Genomic DNA, 25,774 nt, shown 5'->3' with positions numbered 1-25,774 from the left:
TCCATGCGTGGGCCCACACTCTAACCATTGGTCAGCACCGGTCAGGGCTAGAATTATTTATTAGCTTAAAGTTTAATCCATATCATTCCACTTTCCATCTACAGGGATATTTGAAGGAAGCTGTAAAAATGACAGGTTAAACACTATCCTTTGGTCTTGTTTTCTTGATTTCCCCTCCCTACTCCATCGCCTGGTAGTGGGAGGGGAGAGGCATGTTTGGGGGAAGCAGTTCTAACTGGCCTGCCCTGGGTGGGTAAAAGAGTGAAGATTACAAACCAATTAGCACCTCCTCAAATCACAAACAGGGAGCACAGCTATTGCTGCTTAAAAAGAGAATTGAGATTGGCAGTATTTTTGGCTTTTAGTCACTTGCACAAGGATGATCTGTGCCCTGTTCCCCTCCAGAGAAGTCATGAAGAGCCGACCACAGAAGGGCAGCGATTCTAAAGGGAAGCAGCCTGCCCCTTTCTGAGCAAATCCACATTCCTTAAAGCTGCTTTGCAAGCTTTCAACTTTGCTCACCGGTTTCTTCCATCTACCACTTAAGACAGGGCATTAAGTGGTACTTTACAGTGCTTTTCACCTGTAAACCAACTGCTGTGTGCTTCTGCATGCACACATTATGATGTAGGTCATATATACATACAATATGCATATAATGTATAATACATGCACGTGTGCGGGCATTGTGGGTAATTGACATATGATTACTATTGTGATTGCTCCGAATTTTCTGCTTTGGCGCAGGTTCAAAACTGTCCTCTTACTCATTCTTGCACGTGATTTTTTGTGAATGTAAAAAAATAGACAGGCTACTCAACCCCCTCCCAGCTTTCAGCTTTCTGCTGCCACTGTTCCCCAGCGGAGGGCGCGCTGCCCCCCCTCCCGCACCGACCACCCTCCCCCCCCCCCACACACACAGACACACACGCACGCGCACACGAACGTGAGTTCAAGCCTGTTGCGCCCACGCCCTCAGAAGCAGAGTCCCTGTTTGGTTGCGGCCTGGGCCCTGGGGAGGGAAGCCGCGTGGGGAGGCCTCCTCTGTCTGCTCCTCCAGCAGCCTGGGTTGGTCAGCGCGAGAATTGGACCATCCTCTGCGTGACGCGCTCTCGGGAGCGCGCGTCCCTGTGTGATGGGGCGAAACCACGGTTGGGACTGATTAATCCCAGGAGTGTCCTGGGGTGGGGATCGGGAACCCGAGCGCGTCTCTGGACCACTTGCCGATAGGGGTGGCGGTTGGGACGTGGAATCGGAGCTGGTTTGGGCTCGGGCGAAAGCCCAGTGGCTCCGGAGCCACGCAGACAGCTCGGTGCCGGGCTGGGCTGGAGGAAGCCCATGGGATCAGATCCGTAGAAACAAAGGCGCCCGGGGTGTCCGGGGCGCGTCTGGGGCGGAGGTCCTGAGGGCAGTGGAGCCCAAGGGCGGCGTGCCAGCGGGCGGAGCTGTCCAGCAAGGTGGTGGTGCTTGGAGCTGCTGCAGCCGCAGATTCCTGTGCAACCTGGTGCAACCATGGAGACGCTGCGTGTCCCCTAGTAACACGAAACAACAGATTTATAGGCTGCCCTCTCCGCCGGCCAGCCGCTTCCCCCCTCGGCTTCGCCACACTGGCTGCCAAGGAGCACAGCGCGCCTTGCTCCCCCTGCCTCCCCGCCCCTTTGGCGCGATCCAAGTCACCCCGGAGCATGAGGGGGCGGCTCCACCAGGGAAATCATTGCGGAGCGTGTTTGTAAAACCCGGTCTACGTGCACCGGGTGCACACGGCCGAACGGGGAGGGGGCGTCTGCCTCGGAGAGGCTGTTTGCCCAGGGATTCCCACCTCTACCCAAACCGTTGGGGATCCCTTAACCTCCACGCGCCCGAGTCTTTCTGGTCCAGCCCAGTCCAGGCAGAGCACCCGGGTGTACGCGCGCGCACGCGCACTGCGCGCGCGCACACGCCCTCCGGTCCGCCCCTGGCCCCGCCGCCGCCCCTCCGGGGCCCCCACCCTTCAGGACAAGTGCGGGAACCGAGGCGTCCGCGCCGCCCGCCCGAGGAGCTCCTGAGCCGCCGGGCCGCCGTGTCCCCGAGTGCGCCCTGCGCGCGTCACGCCGCTGTCTCAGGCTGAGCGCTGACTGCGAGCCAGCCTGACACGCAGCTGTGGGAGCCGGTCCCACGGCCAGCGCCGCTCCCAGGCTCCCGCTTTGTTTGAAGCAGCTGGAAGCCCACAACCTCCTCTCCAGCTTTCATTTTCCTTCCTGGGCTGCGGCCCCAGAGAGTTGATTGAGATCCGCCCGGGAGAGGAGAGGGCAGGGCGGGCGCAGGTGGGCAAAAATCTTCGGAAAAGCCAACGCCACCCCGTGGCCGCCGGCCGCTCCCGTCTCCGCTTGGATCCCCGCCGAGACGATGGATTAAGTTACTCTTCTGCGCCAGGAGTCGGATTCACACTTGGGACAAAATGAAGGAAAAGGCGATGATTAAGACCGCCAAGATGCAAGGGAACATGATGGTGAGTGCGCGCGGCGCGAGGGGGTGTTGCCGGGGAGTCGGGAGGACCTCGGCAAGGAGCCGGGAAGTGTGTGGGGGGCTGTCCTCGCTAGTTCTGACCCGTTGGCAGTGACCAGACCCTGGCGCTGCCCGCAGGGCGCCCTCCTGACTTCCCCCCGGCAATCCGCCTGGAGACTGCGGGGCGCAGAGGACCAGGCGTTCATTTGCAAATCACAACTTTGCGGCTTCCTGGTTCCTCTGCTGGGGCTTGTGGCTGGTGTCTGCGCGGAGGAGGGGGGAAGGGTGGGGGGGGGGCGGGCGGCGAGGTGAGGAGGGGGCTCTGTCCGCGTTCCAAGCAGACCCCGAGGCTGTGCTGGGGAAATGCGGAGTCGGAGGGGGGCGGGGGGCCTGGTGCCAGAGCCTGGCTCCGGTTTGCGTCCCCAGGGCCGAGACCTGTTGGGGTCGGCTGAGCCTTTGATCCATCCTGGGCACACCAGGCCCCTGCTGCCGCCTTGGCCACCATCAGGCAGGGCCCGCACCCTGGATTTGAGAAGGATGACACCCCACCAGCAAGGGTGACTGTGCCCATGAGCATAATCATGGCATGTTGTCCCCTGAGGGTTTCTGTGCTCCAGGGCGTACCTCAGCCTGGACAACTTTGCTAACTCAGGGCTTCCCGCCTCCCCAGCGAGCCCACCCCTTGCCTGCCCGCCAGGACCCGCAGCCTGGGCGTTCCTGCGGTCCGGGTCCTGCGTGGGGCGGGGGTCAGGGTGCGGGCACCTCCCGGTGAGGACGCGGAGGTTGCCATCTTGTTCTGTTGAAATGTGCGTGTGCCTGTACGTGTTTGTTTGGGTGACGTTTTAACCCCTTGGTGTTGGTGTGGGATGCTTGCCGGGGTCTGTATCCTGCCCCAGGGTGCTTCTGGTCAGGGAGGGACCACCAGATGGGATGGCCCCGCCACTTTCGAAGGAGCAGCTGGAAATGGGGCTGCCTTCAGGGTCAAGGTCTGGTGTTGTTTCTGAGGCGGGCTGAGCCCACGTGATGGGGTGGGGGCAGAGGTGTGTTTGAGACAACCCAATCAGTGATCCATTTTGAGGTCTTGCTTTAAATGAAAAGAGAGAAGAAATGAAAAGTTGGAGCAAACGCTTGGCGGGCGTAGGACACCCACAGCCAGACACCTGTTGCAGGTGGAGGAAGGGGCTGTCTGCTCGGCTAGGAAGCTGACTGTGGCTAAGGTGGGCCCCCCTCCATGCCCTGCCGCCCTGGGAGCGCAGTCACTGTATCCAGGGCGTTGTTCTGCAGGATCCCCTCCCCAGACCACACCCCCGTTTAAGGCCCCTCAGGTCTGTGTTCTCTGCCGACTGCGGACCTAATTGCTTGTTTGTGTAAGTGCATCTGGCTCCCTCATCTCCCCACTCACCGTGGAGCCCAGCGCTGCTCAGCATAGTGTCTCGTATAAACAGGGCGAGAACGTGTAGAGAGTGATGCTTTCCAGTTAAATCCCCACCCACACGCATAATGCCGCTTGTATATTATGCCTTGTGATGTGCTAATGCAACCTACACATTTAGGACTGAGGAGAGAGAAAGGATTCAAATTAATGATAATGGCTAACAATAATAATAATGAAATATTATTGACTCATTACCTAAATCTGTTGTTAAGTAACTATTTCTTCTCACGACTCAGCACATTATGACCTAGCGATCTTTGCATTCCATCTGTACTACCCACTTTAAAGGTGCCCACTACCCCCTCTATGCCTTCACTTCAGAAAATCAAGAAGACAGGGACTGCTAGTGCCATGTCCACCCATACCCTGCGCAGCAATGTTCCGCGTGGTGCCCATGTCTGCACGCCGCTGTGTCTGCTGTGAATAGTAGAATCAGAGCGAGTTGAAAGCCTAGAGAATTCTACAGCAACTGATCATAGTTTTAGGACCATCCAATGGCCTGGGAGAAAAATGAGACGCAGACTTAACTCTGAAATGTTGCAGCAGTTCTCAAATGGATCATGATTGCTCTGCAGTGTGGTTCGTACCTGGTTTGAGATCTGTGCTCCAGTGAGATCCACGCAGCACCCACGGCGCGAGCGCGGCGTCGTGTCATCGTGTGGGGACTTTTGGAGCCCTCGTTTTCCCTCAGCCACGGGGAGGACTCTTGCTAATCACAGCCTCTCTGGGATTCGGGGGCCGGCACATCCGTTGCTCCCGCAACTTGATTGCAATTCAGGTGCTATTTTGCATCCGGGAAGAGGCCGGGCCACTTGCTCCAGTTGCTGAGAGTGGAGGGTTGCGCATCTGTCTGCTAGGCAGAGTGTGTGACGTCGGGACATGGAGACACACCGAGGCCCCTGCACAGTGCCGGAGCCGGCAGAGCTGTCAGGGCGAATGCTGGGGGTTTGCTGTTTGAAAGAGGGACCCTTGGTGCTGCCGGAATGGCCGCAGGAGTGGTGGCCAGTGACAGCCCGTGTGCCGTGTTTGTAATCCAGCCCTTCCCACCAGGTCTGCATCGTGTGGCTCTCCTGGACCTGAGGCTGGTGGTTAAAAAGCCGTGGTGGTAGCATTCTGGCCTGTCTTTGCCAAACCATAGTGCTTGTTGGAAAAGGGATTTGTATGAAATCTATGAAGTATGCTAATCATCACACACTGGGTTAAAGCTTATTGACACAGATGATGAAGAGAAGGCAGACTTGTCCGTGTACTACCTGGTCTCCTTTGGGTAAGTGAAGGGAATAGCATTGGTGGAATCAGTTCACAAGTTGTACATTAATTCCCGAAGAAAGTCTATTTCTAATGTTGTGAGAACTCCCCGCCTTTGCAGGCCACATCCTTCTGCAGTTTGATCCATTGAGAAAGATGGGGGATGATTTACAAATAGCTGTATTTTCAGAAAATCTCAGAAAATGCATGGGGGATGACCTGCACGCTTCCTCAGCCCGTCTTTCTGTGTCGCCAACATGCTGCCACCCTACTTCCTTCCCCACAGTTTACATGGAGCCGACTGTGTCCGAAAGGCACCATCTCGCAGTAGGTTTAGGGTGAATGGAAATGTTTATTATCCCAATAACACCCCTCCCCCGCCCTGCTCTGTCCATAGGAGCTTTCCACAGACATTGGGTTGCTTTGTGGAGACCAAGAGAAGGTTGGGTGAGCAGTGAAAGTCTTGCGGCCCCTCCCTGGGTGTGTGTTGGTGGCTCTGCAAGTGGATGGTGGCTACAGGAGGGTGGCGACCAGGTCACGTCAGAGGAGAGTTGGAGGTCTGACACCACAGGAATGTTTGAGGATCTCATGGTTGCTTGCTGTTGGGTTTCAATGCAAGTTGCAGTCTGGGTCCTGGCGGGTTGTTCAGTGATTAGAGCACCTGCCTGCAGACTTAGGGGCCTCAGGTTCAATTCCAGTCAAGGGCATGTACCTTGGTTGCAGGCTCGATTCCCGGCTGGCCCAGGTCAGAGTAAGTGCAGGAGGCAACCAATCGATGTGTCTCTTCACATGGATGTTTTCTCTCTGTGTCTCTCCCCCTTCTTTCCACTCTCTCTAAAAATCAATGGAAAAATACCCTCCAGTGAAAAGCAGCAAAAATAAAAAAAAGTTGCAGTCTGGGGATCCCCTTTGCAGGGAAAGCTGGTGTTTTCCTCCATGGCCCTGGGGATGGTGGGAGGTCTCTGGTCACTGGTTGGATGTGGGAGGTTTGGAGCCCAGGATCTCTCAGGTCTGGTCTGTCCCTTCCTGTGCTGGGTGAGATCTGCAAACACAACTCCTGTCGCCTGACACTGGCTGCATCTACCTGGTGACATAAAAGCCACACAGCGTTGTTTCTAAATGAGCATCTTGGCATGTTTTCAGGGGAGAATTCACCTTTTCAAATGGGATCCGAAAATTACCTCAGGCCCCAGGCTCTCCGGCTGTCACCGCATTGGTGCCTGTGTTGACATTTTCCCACCTCCTTGCTGTGGGCCATCCCTTTATAAACCCGTCAGCTTCCACTGCACACCTGAAGCCTACGAGCATTTTACTCACCTCGCCTACAGGGCTTACAGGATCAGGAAGAATTAAAATTAGCTGCCAATAAAATATATACAAAATTGCTAACATTCCCAGGAAAGAAGTTCTCAAAGCTAGCTGCTCAGCCAGATCCTATATAATAAAAGGCTAATATGCAAATCGACCAAACAGCGGAATGACTGGTCACTATGATGCGCACTGACCACCAGGGGGCAGACATTCAATGCAGGAGCTGTTCCCTGGTGGTCAGTGGGCTTCCACAGGGGTGCACTGCTCAGCCAGAAGCCAGGCTCACGGCTGGCAAGTGCAGCGTTGGTGGTGGGAGCTTCTCCTGCCGCCACGGCAGCACTAAGGATGTCGTACTGCTAGCTTGAACTCTCTGCTGTCCTAAGTGGCGTGGGGCATTCTGAAATGCCTGCGTCCTTTGTTCCCGTGCAGTCAGGAGCTGCGCCCAATGCGCTCGGGTGGACGAGTGTGTTAAACACGGACTGGTGTCCATTTCCTGCGCCGACTGGGCTTTCGTGAGAGGCCATGACCCAGCTGTCCGCGTCTTTCTTTATTGAAGAACTCCTCCGAGTCTGAATGCCTCGGGTCACGTGCCAGAGAGGTCCACGCCTCACGCAGGCTGCGATGAAATGGAAGCTGAGGCTCACTTCAAGGGCTGTGTGTTGTTTTCCTGGACCCTACCAGGCCCAGCCCCAGCGCCAGCCAGGCGCCCGCTGTTGGCTTGGTCCCAGTGCTGTGTCCTGGAGGTGCTGCCCGATGACAGTCTCAGGTCACGGTGCCCGTGCGTCTGGAAGATCGGCTAGACCCGAGGTTCGCATGAGCCCCTCCTGGGGTTCGATGGCTGCACTACAGCCTCTCGGACCCTGGGAGGGTTCGTACTAGTTACCGGGTTATTACAAGGACATTGAAGGGTGTGAATGGGCAGCCAGGCCCTGAGACACTGAGGGCGCGGCTGGAGAGTCCCTACACGGAGCCAGTTGTATTTGATGAACTTGATTGACAGGACCACACTCTAGAACCCAAGAAAGAGGGAGCCCAGCCCTCCCAGGGCCCTGGAGCACGCGGAGCTGAAATGCCCGAGGGGCAGAATCGTGAGAGTCCCTCCGCCTTTACCATGCGGCTTGGGGGTGGCGGGCAGGCTTTCATGCCAGGAGAGGCGGGAGGTCCAATCCCCCTCCCCCAGAACAGTGGGTCTTGGCAATGGCTGGATGGCAGAACCATCGGTTTTGAGGTTTCGAGATGCCCGGCGGTCCTGGGTGGCTGCCTGGGCAGGCTGCGCAGAGATGGTTGCCTGAAGGCAGAGGTTTCCATCCTGTCACAGGTTTAAGTTGCGGGAAAAACATCAGTGACTTCCAAAGGAGAGCTCCGGGTGTTCCACAGCACACTGTGCACACACATGCACATGCACACCCATGCATCCGTGCACACGCACATGTGCACGGCAGCCTGTGGTCTCTGCACTGCAGCCCGGGCATCAGCACGTTTAATGCGGCGTCTGCTGGGCAGCTGGGTGGGGAGCCACTGGGTTCCAGGCTCGCTTTAAAGCAAACATCGTCACCACCTAAGGAGCCACCAGTCACAGGGCTAGTGAGAAGCCCTGTGGTTTGTGGGAGGCGCAGTCCGGTCTGGCGTAGTGGGCTGTGGGCGAGGCAGGTGCAGGGGAGGAGAGGTAGACGTCCCAGAATAAAGAGCGATGGGGTGAGATGGCGCAGAGAAGGAGGCAGCGCCTGCCCTGCTGTGGGCTGGGGTGGGGAAACCACGGGGCTGGGGACTCCCCTGCCGTCTCTCCTTTTCCTTTGCCCAGGGAACAGCCCTCTGACTGTTAGGTGCTCGATTATTTGTCTGTGATCAACTGGAAAGTTACTTCAAACCAAATGGAACCACAGAAACAGGGAGGGTAGGAGCAAGATGGCTCTGGCCCTGCGGGGCTGGGGTGGGGGGAGGGACCTGCTGGAATTGCCCTCAGCCCTCGGGGTCTCACAGGACTGTTTCCTCAGGGTGTGGTCCAGAGTTGGAGAAGATGGCTGATCCTAGCGCCTCCCCCGGGCAGGCCTGTGACCAGGCCTTCGGTGTGGGCCCCGGGCTCAATTGGGAAGGAGAGGGAAGGAGGCTCCACCAGAACAAACATTTGTTGACATTATGGCTCCTGCTGCCCTGACTCACATGGCCCCTCCCGGTCACCAGTCTGGCTCGCAGTGCCTCACGGTGTACAGACAAAGAAAGGAGGTGGCACATGTGCACACTGCTAAGTCACAAACCTAGCACTCTCCCTCCACAGGCCTGGCTGACTCAGGCGGAAGTGTGGGTGCCCGCTGCCCGCATGTGTGCTGCACACACTCCTCACATTAAATGCTTGCATCACGGTGGAGCAGCGCTGTGGGTTCCTGGGAGAGCTGCTGGGGGCACCGTCCCTTCGATCGCTCAACTTGCTTGGCTGTTAAAACCCCCGACAGGTTGTAATACACCATCATGCGAGGATACCCTCCTTTCCAATTGGGTGTTGCTGTCTGTGAAGAGGAAGAGGACTTGCCGGCCAGGTGGGCCGGGCTCAGGACCGGCTGGCAGCGCCTGTGGCCGGGTGGGTGCGGCTGGTTCCGGGAGAGCCTGTGGTTGATCCCATTTTCTTCTCCATAATAGCGTTTGAAAAGTACTATTTTCCTCTCTCTCTTCTTCTCCAACCCTTAGGCTAATGCCTCTATTAGGCAGCACATAATTTTACTTCAAATAATTCTCGTTATTGTGGTAATGTATGAACATGTACAAAACCTCTACCCGCGAGAACCCAACTATGAACTTGAGTAAGTTAGACCAACAGTCTTACATGATGCCGAGACATGGAGTTCAAATGGCTCCCAGGGGCTGTCCTTGCACCACATCCATCCAGCCCCCTGGCTGCACACACCTCCTCGTCCTGCATTTTGGGGAAATGAGGATCAATGATCTTCAAGCCAACATTTCCACCGAAAGGATTCATGCATGGACTTGATTCTCTGTGCTCAGGCAAAAAAAAGAATTAACACACTTTATAAAAATCATCTATAACAGAAAACCAGGGGTTTTCTGGTTAAATTGTAGTTTTCCAGAAATTTCAGTTGATCAGACCAAATCAACCGTGAGCACACCTTTTATAAGAGGACTTGTTTGCTCTTCTCCTTCCTGTGACTGTAAATTTTTCCTATATTTTCAAGATCCCGCCCTTTCATTTCAAACCTAATTATGTGAACAACTTCCGGTTTGCCTAGTGCCTTTCCGATTACAAGGCAATTTCACGTGCACGATCTTATCAGACTCCAGCAACCCCTCGTGTTGGGAGGACAAGCATTTCTTATCTGTGATGGAAGGAGCGCCGACCTGGAGAGGGGACTCGCGGTGGGCGCTGGCCTGGCGGCTGGCCCGTGGCGGGCCAGGTTCCCTGTGGTCTTACCCTGTTCCTTCCTGGTCTCTCCTGGGAGGAGACAGCCTGGAGGTGGGAGGAGAGCAAGAGGGACCGAGCACACCCCCTAGTCCAAGGCGTTCTCCTGGGGGCCCAGGCTCTCTGGTTGGCATGGCTGCATGGCCTCCTTCCTCTGGGGGGCACCGCTGTGTGCACCTTGAGGTGCGGCTTCCACATGCTTAGAGACGCCTGCGAAGTGCATCCGCACTGGCTGGGCAAGCGCTGTGGGCAGTGGGCACAGACCTTCATTCCTGGGGAGGACGGGGTGGCCGCTAGAGGTCGGAGGCATCCCATGACCTCAGGTCCTGTGAGTGCTGCTGCGTGCAGCCACCAGTAAACACAGAGAAAAGGCGGAGAGAAGGATGTCTCCCAAAGCCGGTGGGCCGGGCCCCGCAGAGGAAGGTCAGCACGCGGGGGCGTGATGCCAGAGGCATCCGAAAGCGGGGTGGGCCTGTCAGGGTCACTTCTAGTCTCTGACCCCAGGAGAGGGACAGCGGCCCCCAGTGGAGGGGTCACAGGCCTTCCAGAGAGAGCGGACGTGGTGGGCGGGGGGCCGAGCGGAGCTCAAGGATGGAACCCCCTTCCTCTGGGCTCCAGGTCCGACGTGCCGTCTGAGTTTGCAGTCTCCTCCCAGCGGGACCCATCCCTGGGGCTTAGCTGAGTGTGTATAAGTTTTCCCGGGGGAGCCCCGCTCTAACGAAGTAGTGTTCTGCATTCTGAGTAGTTGGCCCCACAGTCTTGCTGATGAGTCATGTTATATAAAGAGGGAGATGGAGACAGTCCCTGGCTTCACTCGTGTTCAGTTACAGCCACACGGAAGAGCCCAGGTGGATGGAGAGCAAGGCATTCTCTGATGCCTGCTGCTTCTCCTCCTCCTCATCTTCCTCTTCTCCCTCCCCCTCTCCTCCCTGCTCCTCCTCCTCCTTCCTGATTCCCCGAAACCAAAGCCCTGCTCTCACTGAGGTGGTGCAGGGAACCAGCCCTCCGCAGCGCACCTCCCCACCCCCACCTCCCAGCCCGGAGGAATATTCCGGACGCTGCACAGACTCAGGAGTTGGTTGACCAGACGTGTGGCCGGTCTTCTCTCCTGCTCTCATGTCCTGTGTTCGCTTGTTTTGTCTTCTCCTGAATTACATTTCCCTCTGACGACGTCAGGTCGGGTGAATAAGGCTCCTGGGGAGGGTGACCAAGAGTCGCTGGATTCCGGGGAGAAATAGAGGCTGAGTGGGTCAGCTGGGCCAGGGGCCGGGCACCGGCCATTTTGGAGGTAACTTACTGGATCCACCTTCGCCCTGGATTTTGCATGTCAGTCAAGTTCTCCAAGAACATTGCAAGTAGCTGCTTTGCAAAACAGTGGTTTCTCATAATTTACCTCTCGCTGCTGTGCTTCTGAGAAGTGTGCGCCACTCGGAGCGCTCGCGCATTAAACGGAACGGAGGGTCCTGAGCTCACAGCACCACTGACTGCTCGAGCGTGAGTGTGTGTGTGTGTGTGTGTGTGTGTGTGAGTGTGAGTGTGTGTGCCTGCGGCTGCGGGCGCGCTCACACGTCTACAGGTGCCAGGGGCTGGGCTTTGCAGCCTTCTTGTGGCGATAATCCATGACCACCCACCATAACCTAATCGTGAAACAAAACGATGGCCGTTCGCTGGGGGGAGACCCCCTGCCTGGTTTCTGAGGAGAAAGCAGGGTCATCAAGGCTCAGAGGTGTGTCCTGGCAAACAGGCCTGGGAATGCGGTGCCCAGACCAGCAGTGTCAGCCTCACCTGGGAGCCTCAGAAATGCATCTGCCTGCCCCACCCAGGCCAACCAATCAGGAAACTCGAGGGCGGGCCCACACCTGCCCTTTAACAGGTGGTTCTGGTACCTGACCAGTTCTTAAACTATATGCTGTGAGGGGTAGTTTATCTTTTAGTGTCCATTCCTTATGGATTCGTGCTTTTATAAAATACGACAACAATCAAGTTATTTAAAGATTAAAAACAAAAAACACACCCCCAAATTTGGTATTATTAGATTCAAAGATACAGAATCAGTCCATCAAATTGCTGTAAACCTTTCTCAATGGGTGACGCCACGCCCACAGTGGCCAGGGCTGTGGGTGGGGACGCTTCCCTCAGCATGGGGTGCACAGCCTGCTGCATGTTAGAACCCCCGCTGGGGAAATGGGATTGAAACAGTCTCCTTCCAGCCCAGAATCCTTTGCCGCTGAGTCAGAAGAGAAAGAAGCCAGTTTGAGTCTAGAAAAGGCATTAACCACACTGCACAGACCAAAGAAGTGTCGCCCTCCTCCCAGCTCGGGACTGTAGCCAGCTGTGCCAGCAGGTTCCCAGTGCGGAGCCCAGGGCACCTGGCCCATCTCTCCCAGGACACCGGGAGGTGCGCCTTGTCTTCCCTGATGCCGCCTTTCACAGGCCTGGCTCCAGGCCTGCAGGAAGCCTGTCTGAGTTTTGAGGCTGCGGTGGGTTTTTTTAGCCATTAAAACAATCGACGTACAAACAAGACTTAAAAAGGACAGAGGAAGAAACTTTGTAAGAAAAGTGGGCGGGGCGGGGCCTCTGCCTTCAGAGGAGAATTAAGCCTCTTATTTGTACTTTGTATTTGCCGGGACACCCCCGTTCTGCGGGCCCAAGTCCTGTTCTCCCTTCCAGCCTCACCCGTCACAGCTGTGGGGAGCGAGCAGGGCTGTGCGTCAGGACCCAAAATGAGTTGATTTCCTTGGTGTGACCATTTCACCTTCAATTGGCTATAGGATGGGGTGGTTCCGTGGGTAGAATTAGGGTCAAAGCGACGGCTGTTGAATTTCATTATTAAGAAAGCATGGAGTATTTCCCCACTCTGCTCTGAAGCTGTATTTTTGACTCCGCTGGTTTTAAATGATTTATTTTCTTAGACACCAGAAAAGTTAGTTACTGCATATAAGACCATTCTGGAGCCCACCGCAGAGGGTTTCCTCCTTCTCCTTCAGCACAGACAGGACGTGCTCCGCGGCCCTGGGCCAGGTACTAAAGTGCCTGCGAGGCTCCCTGCTTCCCAGGCACCCGAGCCCACTGCACGCGGCCATGTCCAGGGCCGCCCTGCAAAGCAGAGTGAATGCTTCCTGGCGGTCAGTCCTGGGAAATGGTTCAGGGCACGTGACAGGCCCCGGCTCTGTGGCTGTGCTGGGAGGGGCAGCTCTCCTCAGTCACCACGTGGGAACCCAGAGTCTGAGATGAAGGCTCACTGCCCTGGAGGAGGTGAGGGAGGGGCCGTCACAAGCAGAGGGCAGGGACCCTAATGCAGACCCTGGCTCCGGTGAGACCCCGCTGCCCAGCCGGGCCCTGGGGTGGCAGTGGCGACAGTCTCACTTGGGTTTGCCTGAGCTCCGCTGAGGGAAGAGGGCGGCTGGCGCGTGTGGGCTGACCCAGCGCTTCCTGCGAGCGTCTGAAGGATAAAGGTCCAGCCTCCCAGATGGCTTTAGTGGGTGTGTTCAGGTCGCCACAGGCATTGTATTCTAGAAGCTTCTGACCACAATTCTCTGTGTTCCTTCCTTTGCTGCTTGAACTCCTTCCTGTTAAACACAGTCGGGGGAGGCGTGTGGCTCACACTGGCAAAGTCCTCCGTGAACGGCGTGCAGGCTCCTTCCAGAAGTTCCCGCAGGAGGCTCTAGCACTTGGGGAAGCGTCCTCGAGGCGGAGTCCTCTCCCAGCGGTCATGGGAGAGAAAACACCTTTATTACTGGGGTTAGCACTGGGCCAGTGGTGATGCTTGTCCTGGGCGTCCGCTGAGAAAGGCAGAGAAGGAAAGAACTCCCGCTCGGCATGTAGCCGAGCCAGGCAGCCTGCATCCTCCATGTTCCCACGGCACAGCCCCTAGTCCTCAAGTGGAACACTTGTCACACAGCTGGTCCTTGCCCAGGGCGAGTGCTGGCCTCAGGCTGTGGGAAGTGCCCATAGGCGGCAGGAAGCAGGTCTGCAGGAGAAGGCGGGTCTGCAGGAGGAGGGGGGTCTGCAGGAGGAGGCGGGTCTGTGGGTTGGAACAGGCCAAGGTCGCCTCCCACAGGGCGGGGCAAGGGTGGACATGTGCATCTCAAAACCACTGCTCCCGGCTTCCTGGGAAGGCCATTCCTGGGTCATAAAGGGGACAGAGGGCCTATCTGGTCCTCAAACACATGGTTTCAGGCCTGAAACAGTGCGTGATGATAGTTTTCCAAGGTAAAAGGTGTAAGAGAAAGGAGAGGGGGGAGATAGTTCCCCTTCTTTTCCAGCAGGAGAATGGTGTGCCATGTTTTTAATTTGTGTGGGTCCTCATGGCAGAGCATTCATATGAATGGCCTGGACAGTAGCCAGCAAACCGCAGACACTCACCGAGAGGGGCTGGAGCTGTCCCAGGCTCGTGAGGTGCAGGCCTGAGGTGCAGACAGATGTAGGCGAGTGGAGACTCAGGAAACCACCGGCCAAGGACACCAGGCTCAAGGAGACATCCCTTCTCCCAAAAGTTTAGGGGCAAGAGACATTCCACCATGTGTCGAGAGCACAGGCTTTCCTGGGCAGGCTGAGCACCCGGCCTGCACCATGTGGGAGGGAGTGGTATGAGGCTGGGACAAAGGACGTCCTTGTCCTGGAACCTTCTGGTCCAGGAGCGGAACCTCAGATAGCCTTCCTTCAAGAGCGCTTATGTCTGCAGTGCTCACCTTGTGATGTCCGATAGGTGGCACTTCGCATCCCGCCTCTCACCCCGTCCCTGGGACAGCCCTGGGTGGAGTGTGTTACCTCCCCTTATCAGACGAGGCTCAGAGAAGCTCCTGGTGACCTTGCCCACGGTCAGCTGGGTCGTAGGGAGAAGCCAGTGTCCAACTCAGAGGTGGGCCGCTGACTCGGTCACCTTCATCTTGTTAGGTTCAGGTCAGATTGCTCAGCGGCTTCTCCCTCACTAGGAAAAGGCCCGTGTCCTCCCGGGACACTGCCTGGTGGCTGCCAACACCTGGAACCTCCCCGCTGCCCTCCCAGCCTCTCCTCCCGGGATGCTGCAGCCGGCTAGCCTCAGCCCCTCCCCTGGAGCTGGTGTTGGCTCTCTCCTTCTGGAATGCTCTTTCTCTAGATGGTCACACAAAGTCATTCTCCACCGTTTCTTGCCTTTGTGTTATTTACTTATTGGTTGGATTTCCATTCTCAAGCTAGAGCGTAAGCTCCTCCCTCTGACAGGGTTCCTGTCCCGTTGGCTCCCTTGCGGCCCCCCCCCCCCGCCCCCCGCCCCCATGCCTGGCACAGGCAGTGCTCCAGGAACCCCGATGACTCCTCAGAAGGTGCTCTTTCACCACAGGAGTTTCTGGTTCTCTCCGCTCAAAGTTTTCAGTGGAAAGTGATTGCAAGGCAAAAACAGTAAAAGTGGCCACTGGTGGATTTGAACTGAGGGAAGGGAGAGCCTGCGGCCGTTTCATTTAGGAAGTCCCGCGCTGACTGTTGTGTAGAAACACCATGATATCTGTGTCAGGCCCACTGGCGGGGGGGAACGTTGTAACATTCAGATTCGTAAACTGGGGTCGAGAGCAATCCCCTCCGCATGCCCAGGCAGCAGAGAGAGGTTCGTGTGCTTTGCATGAGGGTCGCCCACGCGGCCTCAGTGCCGTCATGTTTTGACACTTCTATTTAAGTCATTTCTCTGTCGTGTCCTCTGTCTTTCGATCGGGCGCCACTGCAGGTCCCAGGGGCCATGACATCCATTAAGCACTTATCCAGGCGACAGCGCCAAGCTCGGTGCCCGCGCAGCCTGCTCTGGGCCAGTCCACACCATGTAGCTGAGAGCCTGCGGCTCAATTAGGAATCCAGAACTTTCCAGAGTTCCAGAAACGATTTCATTTGATACTAGGTACCCCCCGCAGTGGGGTCCAGGGCACCACCCTGTAGACGGGCGGTGGAAACGTGTGGCCCACGGGCCACATAAGACCATGACATCATCCGGTCTGGCCCTGCCAAGGCATTGGGGTGAGTTAATGAGATGTTTGACGAAGTAGAGCAGGCTGATGTTTAAGTGGATGATTTTGTGTGGCCTGTGAATGATGTTCTAAATATCCAAATGGCCCTTGGCAGGAAAATGCTCCCACCCCTGTTGGACAAACCCATTATAACTTCTGCAAAAAAGAATGCTCACACTAAGTGGAATAAATAAAAGTCTCAGCGACTCCCTGTCCATTCTGGGGAGGTTCACTACCCAGTGATTCAGGTCAGGTTAGATTTTTCCCCCCAAAGTGAGGCTCAAAGAGCTTTGTAGGTTATGAAACTGTGGCCCATATAGGTTGAGAGCATTGCGAAGTTGGGATGTACACACTCAAGGAAAATGGTTATGTGAGGACTTGCTGGGTGCGGGCAGACACCTTGGGGGAGACCTCAGGGAGGAGGGGTCCGCGGAGCCCAGGCAGCAGGCTCCACGGAGGAGTCGCACCTGGACGTGGGCCTCAGGTGAAGGGCCTCCGCGCAAAGCCGCACCCTTCTCAGCCTGCACCCCAATTCTCTTCCCCAGGATGTGCCAGGTGCCAGCACAGCCCTTTGAATGCGACGCTTAGAAGGCCTCAGAGAGACTAAAAATTGCAGCATTTCCCACAGAGCTGTTTGCAAGAAGAAAGAGCGAAGCAGTGAGGGGGTTGTTGGAAATAATAGGGTGAACTTGGAAAAGGGAAAAATGGGCATGAACATGAGGGCAGTGTTCCTCATAACGGAATTTCTCCAACTCGGTATTAAGCGGTCTTCCTCCCCTTTCTCTTAAGGTGGGTAACTAAGCTTTGAAATCTTGTCTGTCTTCATCGTGTTCCTTGTGCAGGCAGGGGTCACTGGGCTGTTCACTTGCAGGCAATCTCTGCCTCTGCCCCGTTCAGACTCTCTGAGGCCATTTGTAGCCATTCTGACTTCAGGAAAGTGGTGACCCCAGGGGCACAGCCTGAGCAAGGCAGGTGAGAACAGTCAGTCTAGCTTTTGAACACCACAGTGTCTTTTGAAAATGCTGCTGCTACGTTAGCAGGTAACAAGGGTTGAGGTCTGTTTTCCAGCAGTAATTGTGTTTATACAAGTTTTTCTATGTACAACTGTGTTTGGGAGTTATGATCCATTTTCTCACTTTCAAATAATGGGGTTCAATGAAAATGTAGGTTCTTCCCAGTTCTTAACATAGCAAGTCTTGATTTGTTCTAGAATATTCCAAGATAACCCTTAAAACAGAGACCCTCATTTCTGCGCCTTTCTGTAAGCGACCTATGGCATCGCATTCCAAAACGGGAGACGCTGGTGAGTGGTTACTCCCTGCGGCCTTTGCTGCTGAATTCCCTCCCTCCCTGTGGCTTCTGCGCTGCCCATTGGCCCACACCCTGGATGCCGTGGCGTCTGTCACCGGGTGTGTGTCACCGGGTGTGTGCCACCGGGCGTGTGTCACCGCCCTAGGAAGCGGCCTGTCTCCCTCCAGCGTCTTCTGCGAAGCTAAAGGCTGCGGACGCCGTCTTGGGCCATCCTTACATGTTACCATTCTGCATGTTACTTTCTTAGCCTTTAGAAGCATTTCCCAGCTTTGCAGCGAGCGAGCCCTTTGCTGCTGCAGGCGGGGGAGGGCTCCGAACCTCAGAGCGCTGGAAGGTTCCCTCCAGGTCTGGAGCTGAGTCACGATGGGAGAGCGCCCGGCGGCCGTTGGGGCGGTCTTCTTTGCAGTGCGTCACCCGCATTTCACATTGAGAGATGTATGCTAGACCCTGGCCTTTCTGATGCGTGCTGAGAAGCTCGTCGTGCCTCTTGTCTGAACAGACAGAGAGAAGCCCTGGGTTCCGTGAACATAGAGTTGGGTGGCTGCCAGCGCCTGAGCCAGGGGTCCGGCCCTCCCGCCGCTGCCAGCTGTGCGGTAGGAGGCTGTGCGAGGAGGGGCACGGCTCCCTGCCATCAGTTGGACCCTTAGAGAGAAGAGGCCTCTCCTGTATTTTACCACCTTTCAAGCCAGCGCCTCCTCGGGGGCCCTGGGTGCGATCTGCAGGAAGTGTCACCTGGGCCTTCCCGGTAGAGGCTGAGTGTGAGGCCTGCAGCCCCGCCCCGGGCCACCAGCCTCCTGGATGAGAAGGCAGGAGGGGCACACGGGCCGCCCCACGCCTAGTTCCCCTCCAGGCAGAGGTTCAGGAGGAGAGAGATGGAGGCCCTCCCTTCCCGGTGTGTGCCACACACGGTGATCATGTGCCTCCGTGGGTTAGAGTGGCTCTTCCCGTCCAGTGGGCAGAGGGGCTGAGCCCCGGTTACAACTAGGATTGCTGTTTGACCTTTAAAATGGCCCTCACTTCACGTTGCATCCGGCTTCAGAGTAAACTACTCTTCTCTTTCTATTGAAGGGAAAAATGAAAGAACAATTTCAAAGACTTTCCTATAAGGATGTCGTCTCCTTAGTTTATTTGTATTTAGGTAGGACTGGAGGTAACATCTGTCAGCATGGCACTGTGACCCGTGTGTGCCCTGCAGAGGGACCCCACCCACATCTGGGCATGTCTGTCTCCAGGCTGTTGACCCCTTCACCCACTGTGCCCCCACCCCCTCACCCACTGTGCCCCCACCCCCTTCACCCACTGTGCCCCCACCCCCTCACCCACTGTGCCCCCACCCCCTTCACCCACTGTGCCCCCACCACCTCACCCACTGTGCCCCCAACCCCTCACCCACTGTGCCCCCACCCCCTCACCCACTGTGCCCCCACCCCCTTCACCCACTGTGCCCCCACCACCTCACCCACTGTGCCCCCACCCCCTCACCCACTGTGCTCCTACCCCCTCACCCACTGTGCCCCTACCCCCTTCACCCACTGTGCCCCCACCCCCTCACTCACTGTGCCCCCACCCCCTTCACCCACTGTGCCCCCACCCCCTCACCACTGTGCCCCCACCCCCTTCACCCACTGTGCCCCCACCCCTTCACCCACTGCGTTCCCCACCCCTTTCCCTCCGGTGACCACTGCAATCTGTCCTCTGTAAGGCTGGCTTGTTTTTGTTTTGGGTTTTGTTTGTTTTGATCTCCATGTTAACAGCCTCGTCACACCCTTCAGAAAATCGCAGATTTCTGTATAAACAGCTTCTCCGGTCATTTATCCCCGTCACCTGGGAGAGCCTGCTGCAGCCTTGCGTCTGATGTGCTGGCTGTTGGTTTTAAGCAAATGAGGTCACGTGGCAGCTGGCAGCAGGCAGCGGCCTCGTGGACGGAACTATTGCCTCAACCACCCGTGGCCGGCCTGGCCCCACCGTGCGTGCCAGACGCCGTCTCTGGACTCACAGTGCCATAAATGTCCCTGTCGTGCGGTCGCTACCACAGGATCTTACGGCACTGCGGCTGCCGGGGAGACTGCCGTTTCATTCCGCGTGAAATATCATCTCCAATTGCCTGTGTGAAGATTTCTTCATTATCCCGTTATAAGCTGTGGAAATAACGTCTCACTAAGGACTCCGTGCGGCCGAGTAGCGTTGGCTGTCTTAACTGATGGATCACACGAGTCAGTCTGACCACCTGGACCACGGAGAGGATGAGGTCATCCTTGTAAACACTGTGGGTGATGCTGTCCCCACGACGCTGAGCACCCCTGGGAGCGCCCGCTCCCGTGGGAAGTCTGGGGCCGCGTCAGACCCAACCTGTGCCCGAGGCGGTGCTGTGCTGGCCCCTGGGGGAGGCTGCAGAATTCGTGGCTGAGAACGAGGTCTAAAGGACAGATGGATTTCCTGGGTCTCCCAGCGCTGTGTCACTGCGGGAAAGCTGCAGGTCGTGGCCATGTCCTGGGCGCCAGGCGACCTGACCTTGTGCCCCTCTCCTTCCTTGGATGGCGGGACCGTGTGTTTCCGTCCGCAGCTCCTGGGTTGACCGGGAGCCCAGCGCCCCTGGAGGAACCTGGCTGGATGCGGACAGAAGAGCAGGAACTCCGGCCCTTGGGACACACCCACCCCATCTGTCCTCACTCACTGAGTTCTTACCACCCTTTTCTGTACATGTAGTTCCACAGCACTCTTGTCTCTAAGTTGTACAGTGGTCTACTTTGATGAAAAGAAATGCATTTCGCATAAGCTTTTCTGCTTTTCAGAGGCTTAAAAAAATGAAATGTACTTTAATCAAAGAAATGTAAACTCGGGTGGATGGATGTGGAGGCCACCAGCTCCCCCGTTTATTTACACCAGGGACTTGCTTCCCAGGCTCGGAAAGCAGAGCGGGTGAGAGATCACCGTGCCTGTGAGGTTTCTGAGCTGCTGGTTCGTGTATGACAGACCAGAGAACTCACCTGGGGGCTGCTGCCGTCACTGCCTTTATTTCGGGCTGCTGTGTGTGCGGGTCACCATGAAGCTGGCCAGAAAGCGGACAGGCTCGTGAAGCCACGGGCACATCTGTCGGAAGAAGAACCCCTGGCTGGCGGGGGAGACACTGGGAACGGCAAGAGGACCTGGAGGCCCCATGGCCTTGTTGGTGGGTGTGACTGCTGCCTGAGGCCACGCGTCCCTCACAGTGTCTTACAGTGAGAATGGCTCAATGCCCCTCTCGGGCAGTCAGCGAGGTCGCAGAGACCAGGAGTGGCAGGCGTGGCTGCGGCTGGCCGTGTCCTGTTCCCCACCACGTGCAGCCCACAAGCCCTGCTGCCGGCGCTTGTACGTAGCTCCTTGGACGGGAGTTTCAGGGAGAGAGTAACTACAGACATGTCTCTGGGTCAATAGTTTCTGGGTGTGTGTTTTTTTTAACTTCCTTTCAAGCAAGGTCTTTCATATGTCCGGTCTTTGCAGTGATTGGCCAAGAGGCCAGGATGCCCCCATCTGCTCTTCCGGATGCTAAAGAATGTTACGATTCCATCTGGGAATAGTCTGTCTGTTTCAGGGGCGGTCAGGACTGAGGAGGAGGGAGAGGGGGGAAAGCGAGCCGAGGGAGGAGGGAGAGCAACAAGCAGGAGAGAAGGAAGGGGAGGGAGGTGGTGGGAGGGGCTGGGAAGTGAGGCCGTCTTCCAATGTAGGCAGTTACTCCTCACTTCTGTCCATATTTAGGTAGTCGGTCCTCATCGTTTTTTTGAATTTTTAGAAAATTTTCCATTACAGTTGATGTACAATATTCTATTAGTTTCAGGCACTTGGCATCGTGGTTAGACAATCAGATACTTTACCAGTTGTTCCCTGGTAATTCATGTACCTACTGGACGCCGTACATACTTTTTACATATTACCGACTGCATTCCCGGTGCTGTGCTCACATTCCCCGTGAACGTCCTGTGGCTGCCCTCTACTTCTCAGTCCCTTCACCTGGTCACCCAGCTCCCGACTCCCTCCCCTCAGGCAACCATCAGTCTGTGCGCTGTGTCTATGAGTCTGCTTCTGTTTTGTTTGTTCATCTTGTGTAGATTCCACATACTGTATAAGTGAAATCATATGGGGTGCCTGTCTTTCTCTGTCTGACTTATTTCACTTAGCTTAATCCCCCGTAGGTCCATCCATGCTGTGGCAAATGGTAAGGTTTCATTCTTTTTTATGCCTGAGTAATAGTCCATTGTATATATGTACCACAACTTTTTTATCTGTTCGTCTGTCTGTCTTTACTAATATCATTGATATCACCAACGTCTCTGACTGGCAGTGGGCACTGAGTCCCTTCACAGATGGCAAAACTGAGGCTCAGGAGGCTTAAGTAATGGCTTTTACCCAAATGATCTTTTTTTAAATCCTCACCTGAGGATGTTTTTCCATTGATCTTTAAGAGAGAGGGAAAGACAGAGAGAAATATAGATGTGAGAGGAACACATTGATTGCTTGCCTCCTGCATGCGCCCCGATCAGGGTCCAGGCTGGGGAGTAGCCTGCAACCGAGGTACATGCTCTTGACCGGAATCGAACCCGGGACCCTTCGGTCCTCAGGCTGACGCTCTATCCACTGAGCCAAACGATCTTGATGGGCCTGCAGCCACTTGTATTTTCCTTTAAGAGTTACTCAGCCCCTGCTCTGAAGGTAGTCGATGTGGCCACACAGCGTCAATGGCCAATGGGATGTAGCAGAACGTGCCGTGGCGTGTCCCCTGCCACACGGAAGCCTGAAGCCCCCGCTCCTGTTCTCCGTGTGTCTTTGAAGTTGGCATCTGCTGTGTTAGCCTGGGGCCAGGCCTGGCAGACACGGCAGATGGCACCGAGCTCAGGGGGGTTCAGCAAGAGCAGGACGCCAGCCTGTGTTCCCGGGAGGCTCTGGGATTCGGGGCTTGATTGTTACACAGCACAGCCCGCCTTCCTGGCTGGTACCAGACACCTCAGGCACAACGTTCTGCATCCAGACTTACGCTTATTTTTCAGTTTATATGTCACATTGTTCCAAAAACAAGGGACTAAAGTAGCTGACAAAATATACTCAACTCAATGTCATTAAAATGCATGAATCATAACACACACATACATCTTTGAGTAAAAAGAAACGAGACCAGAGAAATAAATGCCGGGCAAGCCTGCTGCCATTTGCTCGAATGTGTGGTGAGGCATCTGCCCAAGGTGAGCAGGGTGTGGGCTCGGCTCTTTCCAGAAGCCATGCCCAGAGGGAACGCACTGTCCGGGCTTTGTAAGCCAGTGGCTCGCATCACCAGCGAGCGCTGCGCTCCCTGAGCAGGGGCAGGGCAGGAATTCATATCCGCTGCATCAGTCGCAGGGCAGGTCTGCAGCAGCTTCTGAAATCAGGGTCTGGATTTGGGCTGTCCACGGGGTTGACAGTGCAGGGTAGCCTGCCGTCTCCCCAAATCTTGTCTCCCCTGCTCCTTGCCAGCCCCCAGATCTAAGTCTTGGTTCCAGGAGGCTGCCACACGCCGGACAGGAGAGAAGGATGGTGGAACGGGGAACAGGCCCTGGCCAGGCTCACATCCCCTGCTGTGCCCTCGGAGAAGGAACATGGAAAACAAGGTCACGACAGGCCCTCCCGCCCTCTCTGCTCATGCGTGGGAGGGACGCCGGGAAGCAGCGCGGCCGTGACCACCTGGCAGGCCCTGCAACCCTAGGCACCAGCCATCTGTCCAATGACTCTCGGTCTCCAGCGGGAACCAGAGGAGGGAGCTCAGGGTGTGGAGTCGTGAATGCCCAAGGGGACCCGGAAGTGCCCCAAGCCCCCCACAAACCCCAAACCCATGGCTTTGTTTTCCTTTGTTCAAAATAAGAGCAACGACCCCAGCCACCTGCCACTGACTTGACACCGCGTGTCTTCAGGTCTAAGGTGCAGATTGTCGACAGGTTTTTATATGCTTAACATCGAGGTGCATCTTGCAAGTAAGAGCATGTCATATTTTCACTGGGAGCGGGCTTTGGCGATAAGTCGTCCATACATAGTGTTGCACGTGAACATCAGTGCTCTCCTAGAGTCGCTGACCTCTGATAAAATAGGGTCATATGTTTGCCGTGCACAAATCCCAGCCTGGCCTGGGGGAGGGAATTCTGCAGGGCGCGTGGAGGGGCTGCAGTGAGCCCCGATCTCCTGGTGTGTCTGCCATCCAGTCCTCGGATCCCAGCCAGGGACAGGCATCCCACAGTGATGCTCGGTGAGCGCCAACACAGCTTCGTCCCTGACACCAGCTTCCGGTGGTGGGGCTTGGTCACTCTCCCTGACCTGGACGAGGCTGCTGCTCAGAAGGCCAGAGCTGCTCATTTGTGGAAGCAGGTGCTGCAGATGGTCTCTGAATCATCAGCAAGGGAGGGAGGGGGAGAGGGAGAAGCCGCCAACCAACCAGGGAAGTCAGTGGGTCCTAAAGGGACATATGGGGACTTAGGATTACCAGGTACGGAGTGCATGGAATCCCAATATCTCTTCATGTTGAAAACCACAGCTTCCTAAGACTAAGGGCCAGGCGAACGTAACATCCTAAAACTTTACAATGGGCCCGGCCAGCGTGGCTAGGTGGTTGAGCATTGATCTATGAACCAGGAGATCACAGTTGACTCCCAATCAGAGCACATGCCCAGGTTGCAGGCTCTGGGGATCATGCAGGAGGCAGCTAATCAATGATTCTCTCTCATCACTGATGTTTGTATCTCTCTCCCTCTCCCTTTCTCTCTGAAATCAATAAGAATATATTTTTAAAAACTTTAAAATGGCAAATGGCAAGGTCAGAGTGTTTGTGTGTGTGTGTGTGTGTGCGCGCGTGTGCATGCATACTAAGCTGTTGAAGTACAGCTTGCAGACGACCACACTTCGCAGAGGGCTACACCGACACCTTCTCAGGAAGGTCAGATTCCTAGGGAAGATGCTTCATGAATAGAGGACCCTGGCCCTGGCCGGCGGCTCAGGTGGTTGGGCATTGTCCTGTGCACCAGAAGGTTGCCCATTCGATTCTTGGTCAGGGTTGGGCTTGATACCTGGAAGGGGGATACAGGAAACAGCTGATGGATTTTTCACTCTCACATCGATGTTCTTCTCTCTCTCCCTCTCCCTCCTCTCTCTCTAAAAATCAGTTTTAAAAAATCTTAAAAAAAAAAGAAACAGAAGACCCATTTCCCGTAGCAGGGAGGAGCTGAGGGAGGAACCCTTGTGTCTCACTCTTAGGTTCTGTATAATCCTCAGCAGTCTCCGTAGATCTCCACGTACCAGGCATGGGGTGCAAAGGGGCAGTAGTCGAGCCTGAGTACCGAGTTGGTCGTGCTGTGGTTATATGTCGCCCCGGCTGTTAGGTCTGTGAATGACGCTGTATATGGCCTGGGACTCCCTGGATGGCTTTGGGCTAGTTCTTCAATTCCTCGTGCCTCAGTTTTCCTCCTGTGCGTGACATGAATGTTAACCACATCGCCATTTTGGGTTTTGAGGACGTTTAAATGAATGTACATTATACTTACATGTACTCGTTGATGTTGAGTAACGTCATGCAGCCATCTGTCTTTCGGGGCCAACTCGGCCTCCTCCGTGGAGACCTTATTCCTACTCTTAGCTCTCTGGGCCTCCCTGGGGTTGTCTTCCTCTCTGGAGCAGCATGTCGGGCCTGGGCTCTGACTGCATCTGCACACATGCCACTGGAGGGGGAAGGGTGACCGGAGGGCAGAGGGGCTCTTGGGCAGGTGCTCTGGGTGTGTGGGTGCCCACGGCCAGGCCGTGAGCAGGATGAGCGAGAGGGGTGATCTGTTGGCTAAGGGAAGCCCTAGACACGGTGAGATCAGGATCCTGGCGGCAGGGTTTGGTGAGGCGGGTTCCAGGGGCGAGTGGCCGTCGGGAGAGACTGGACGGGACACTGCCATCATGTGTGCCCACGTGGCTGCTCGTGGTCTGGTCATCAACGCTGCCCGTCGGGGCCGGGGGCCTTCCCAGGCGAGGACAGGAGCCTGCTGCCTGGCCCCTGAAGGATGCAGGGCCTGTGGGCTGGCTGAGGACAGGGACCCAAGGAGCCCAGTGATTGGGAGCTCAGAGCTCTGGTGTCCTAAGGAGCTGGGCCAGGCACGGCAGAATCGAGTTGTAAGTTCTGATTGTGGGTGGCAGGCGGGCAGCCTGGTGGCAGATGTCGCCTGGCACAGCGACCCAGGCAGTCTGTCCCTGCAAGCCTAACACCCCTCCTCACCCGGGTAACTAAAGAGTCACACCTGCCAAATAGTGAGAGTGCCTGTCATACCCCAGGGCACCACCGGTGTTCCCCGTGTGCCATGACGTGGTGACATCAGTCACTGGCATTGCTCAGACAGGCGCCCGGGGCCCACAGCAGAGCCGTTCTCTGCCCGCACCTGTCTCCTGCCGCGGAGCTCCCAGGTGACTCAGCGATTCCCTCGTCCCACACGGATCCCAGGAAGCAAGGGCCATCCTGGGGGCTTTGACAGTCACAGTCCTGACTCCTCGCCGCTGGTCCCCTGCCCTCCGCCCCTGCCACTGGCCCGTCCCCGTTTCTCTGCGCAGCACCTGGTGCCGTGTGGACAAGGCAGCCAC

General features: G+C 56.2%; 1 protein-coding gene across 1 annotated transcript in view; it reads left to right on the top strand.

The window, feature by feature from the left end:
* The first annotated feature begins 1,963 nt into the window (after positions 1-1,963).
* DPP6 (dipeptidyl peptidase like 6) overlaps positions 1,964-25,774 on the top strand; it is a 609,552-nt gene continuing 585,741 nt past the window's right edge. Inside the window, exon 1 of the mRNA XM_059711373.1 lies at positions 1,964-2,488. Coding sequence (XP_059567356.1) covers positions 2,438-2,488 — 51 coding nt within the window. The 5' untranslated portion in view covers positions 1,964-2,437. The remainder of the gene's footprint in view (positions 2,489-25,774) is intronic.

The sequence above is a fragment of the Myotis daubentonii genome, chromosome 10, assembly GCF_963259705.1.
Source record: "Myotis daubentonii chromosome 10, mMyoDau2.1, whole genome shotgun sequence".
NCBI classification, from domain to species: domain Eukaryota; kingdom Metazoa; phylum Chordata; class Mammalia; order Chiroptera; family Vespertilionidae; genus Myotis; species Myotis daubentonii.
This window is presented reverse-complemented; position numbering and strand designations above follow the sequence as displayed.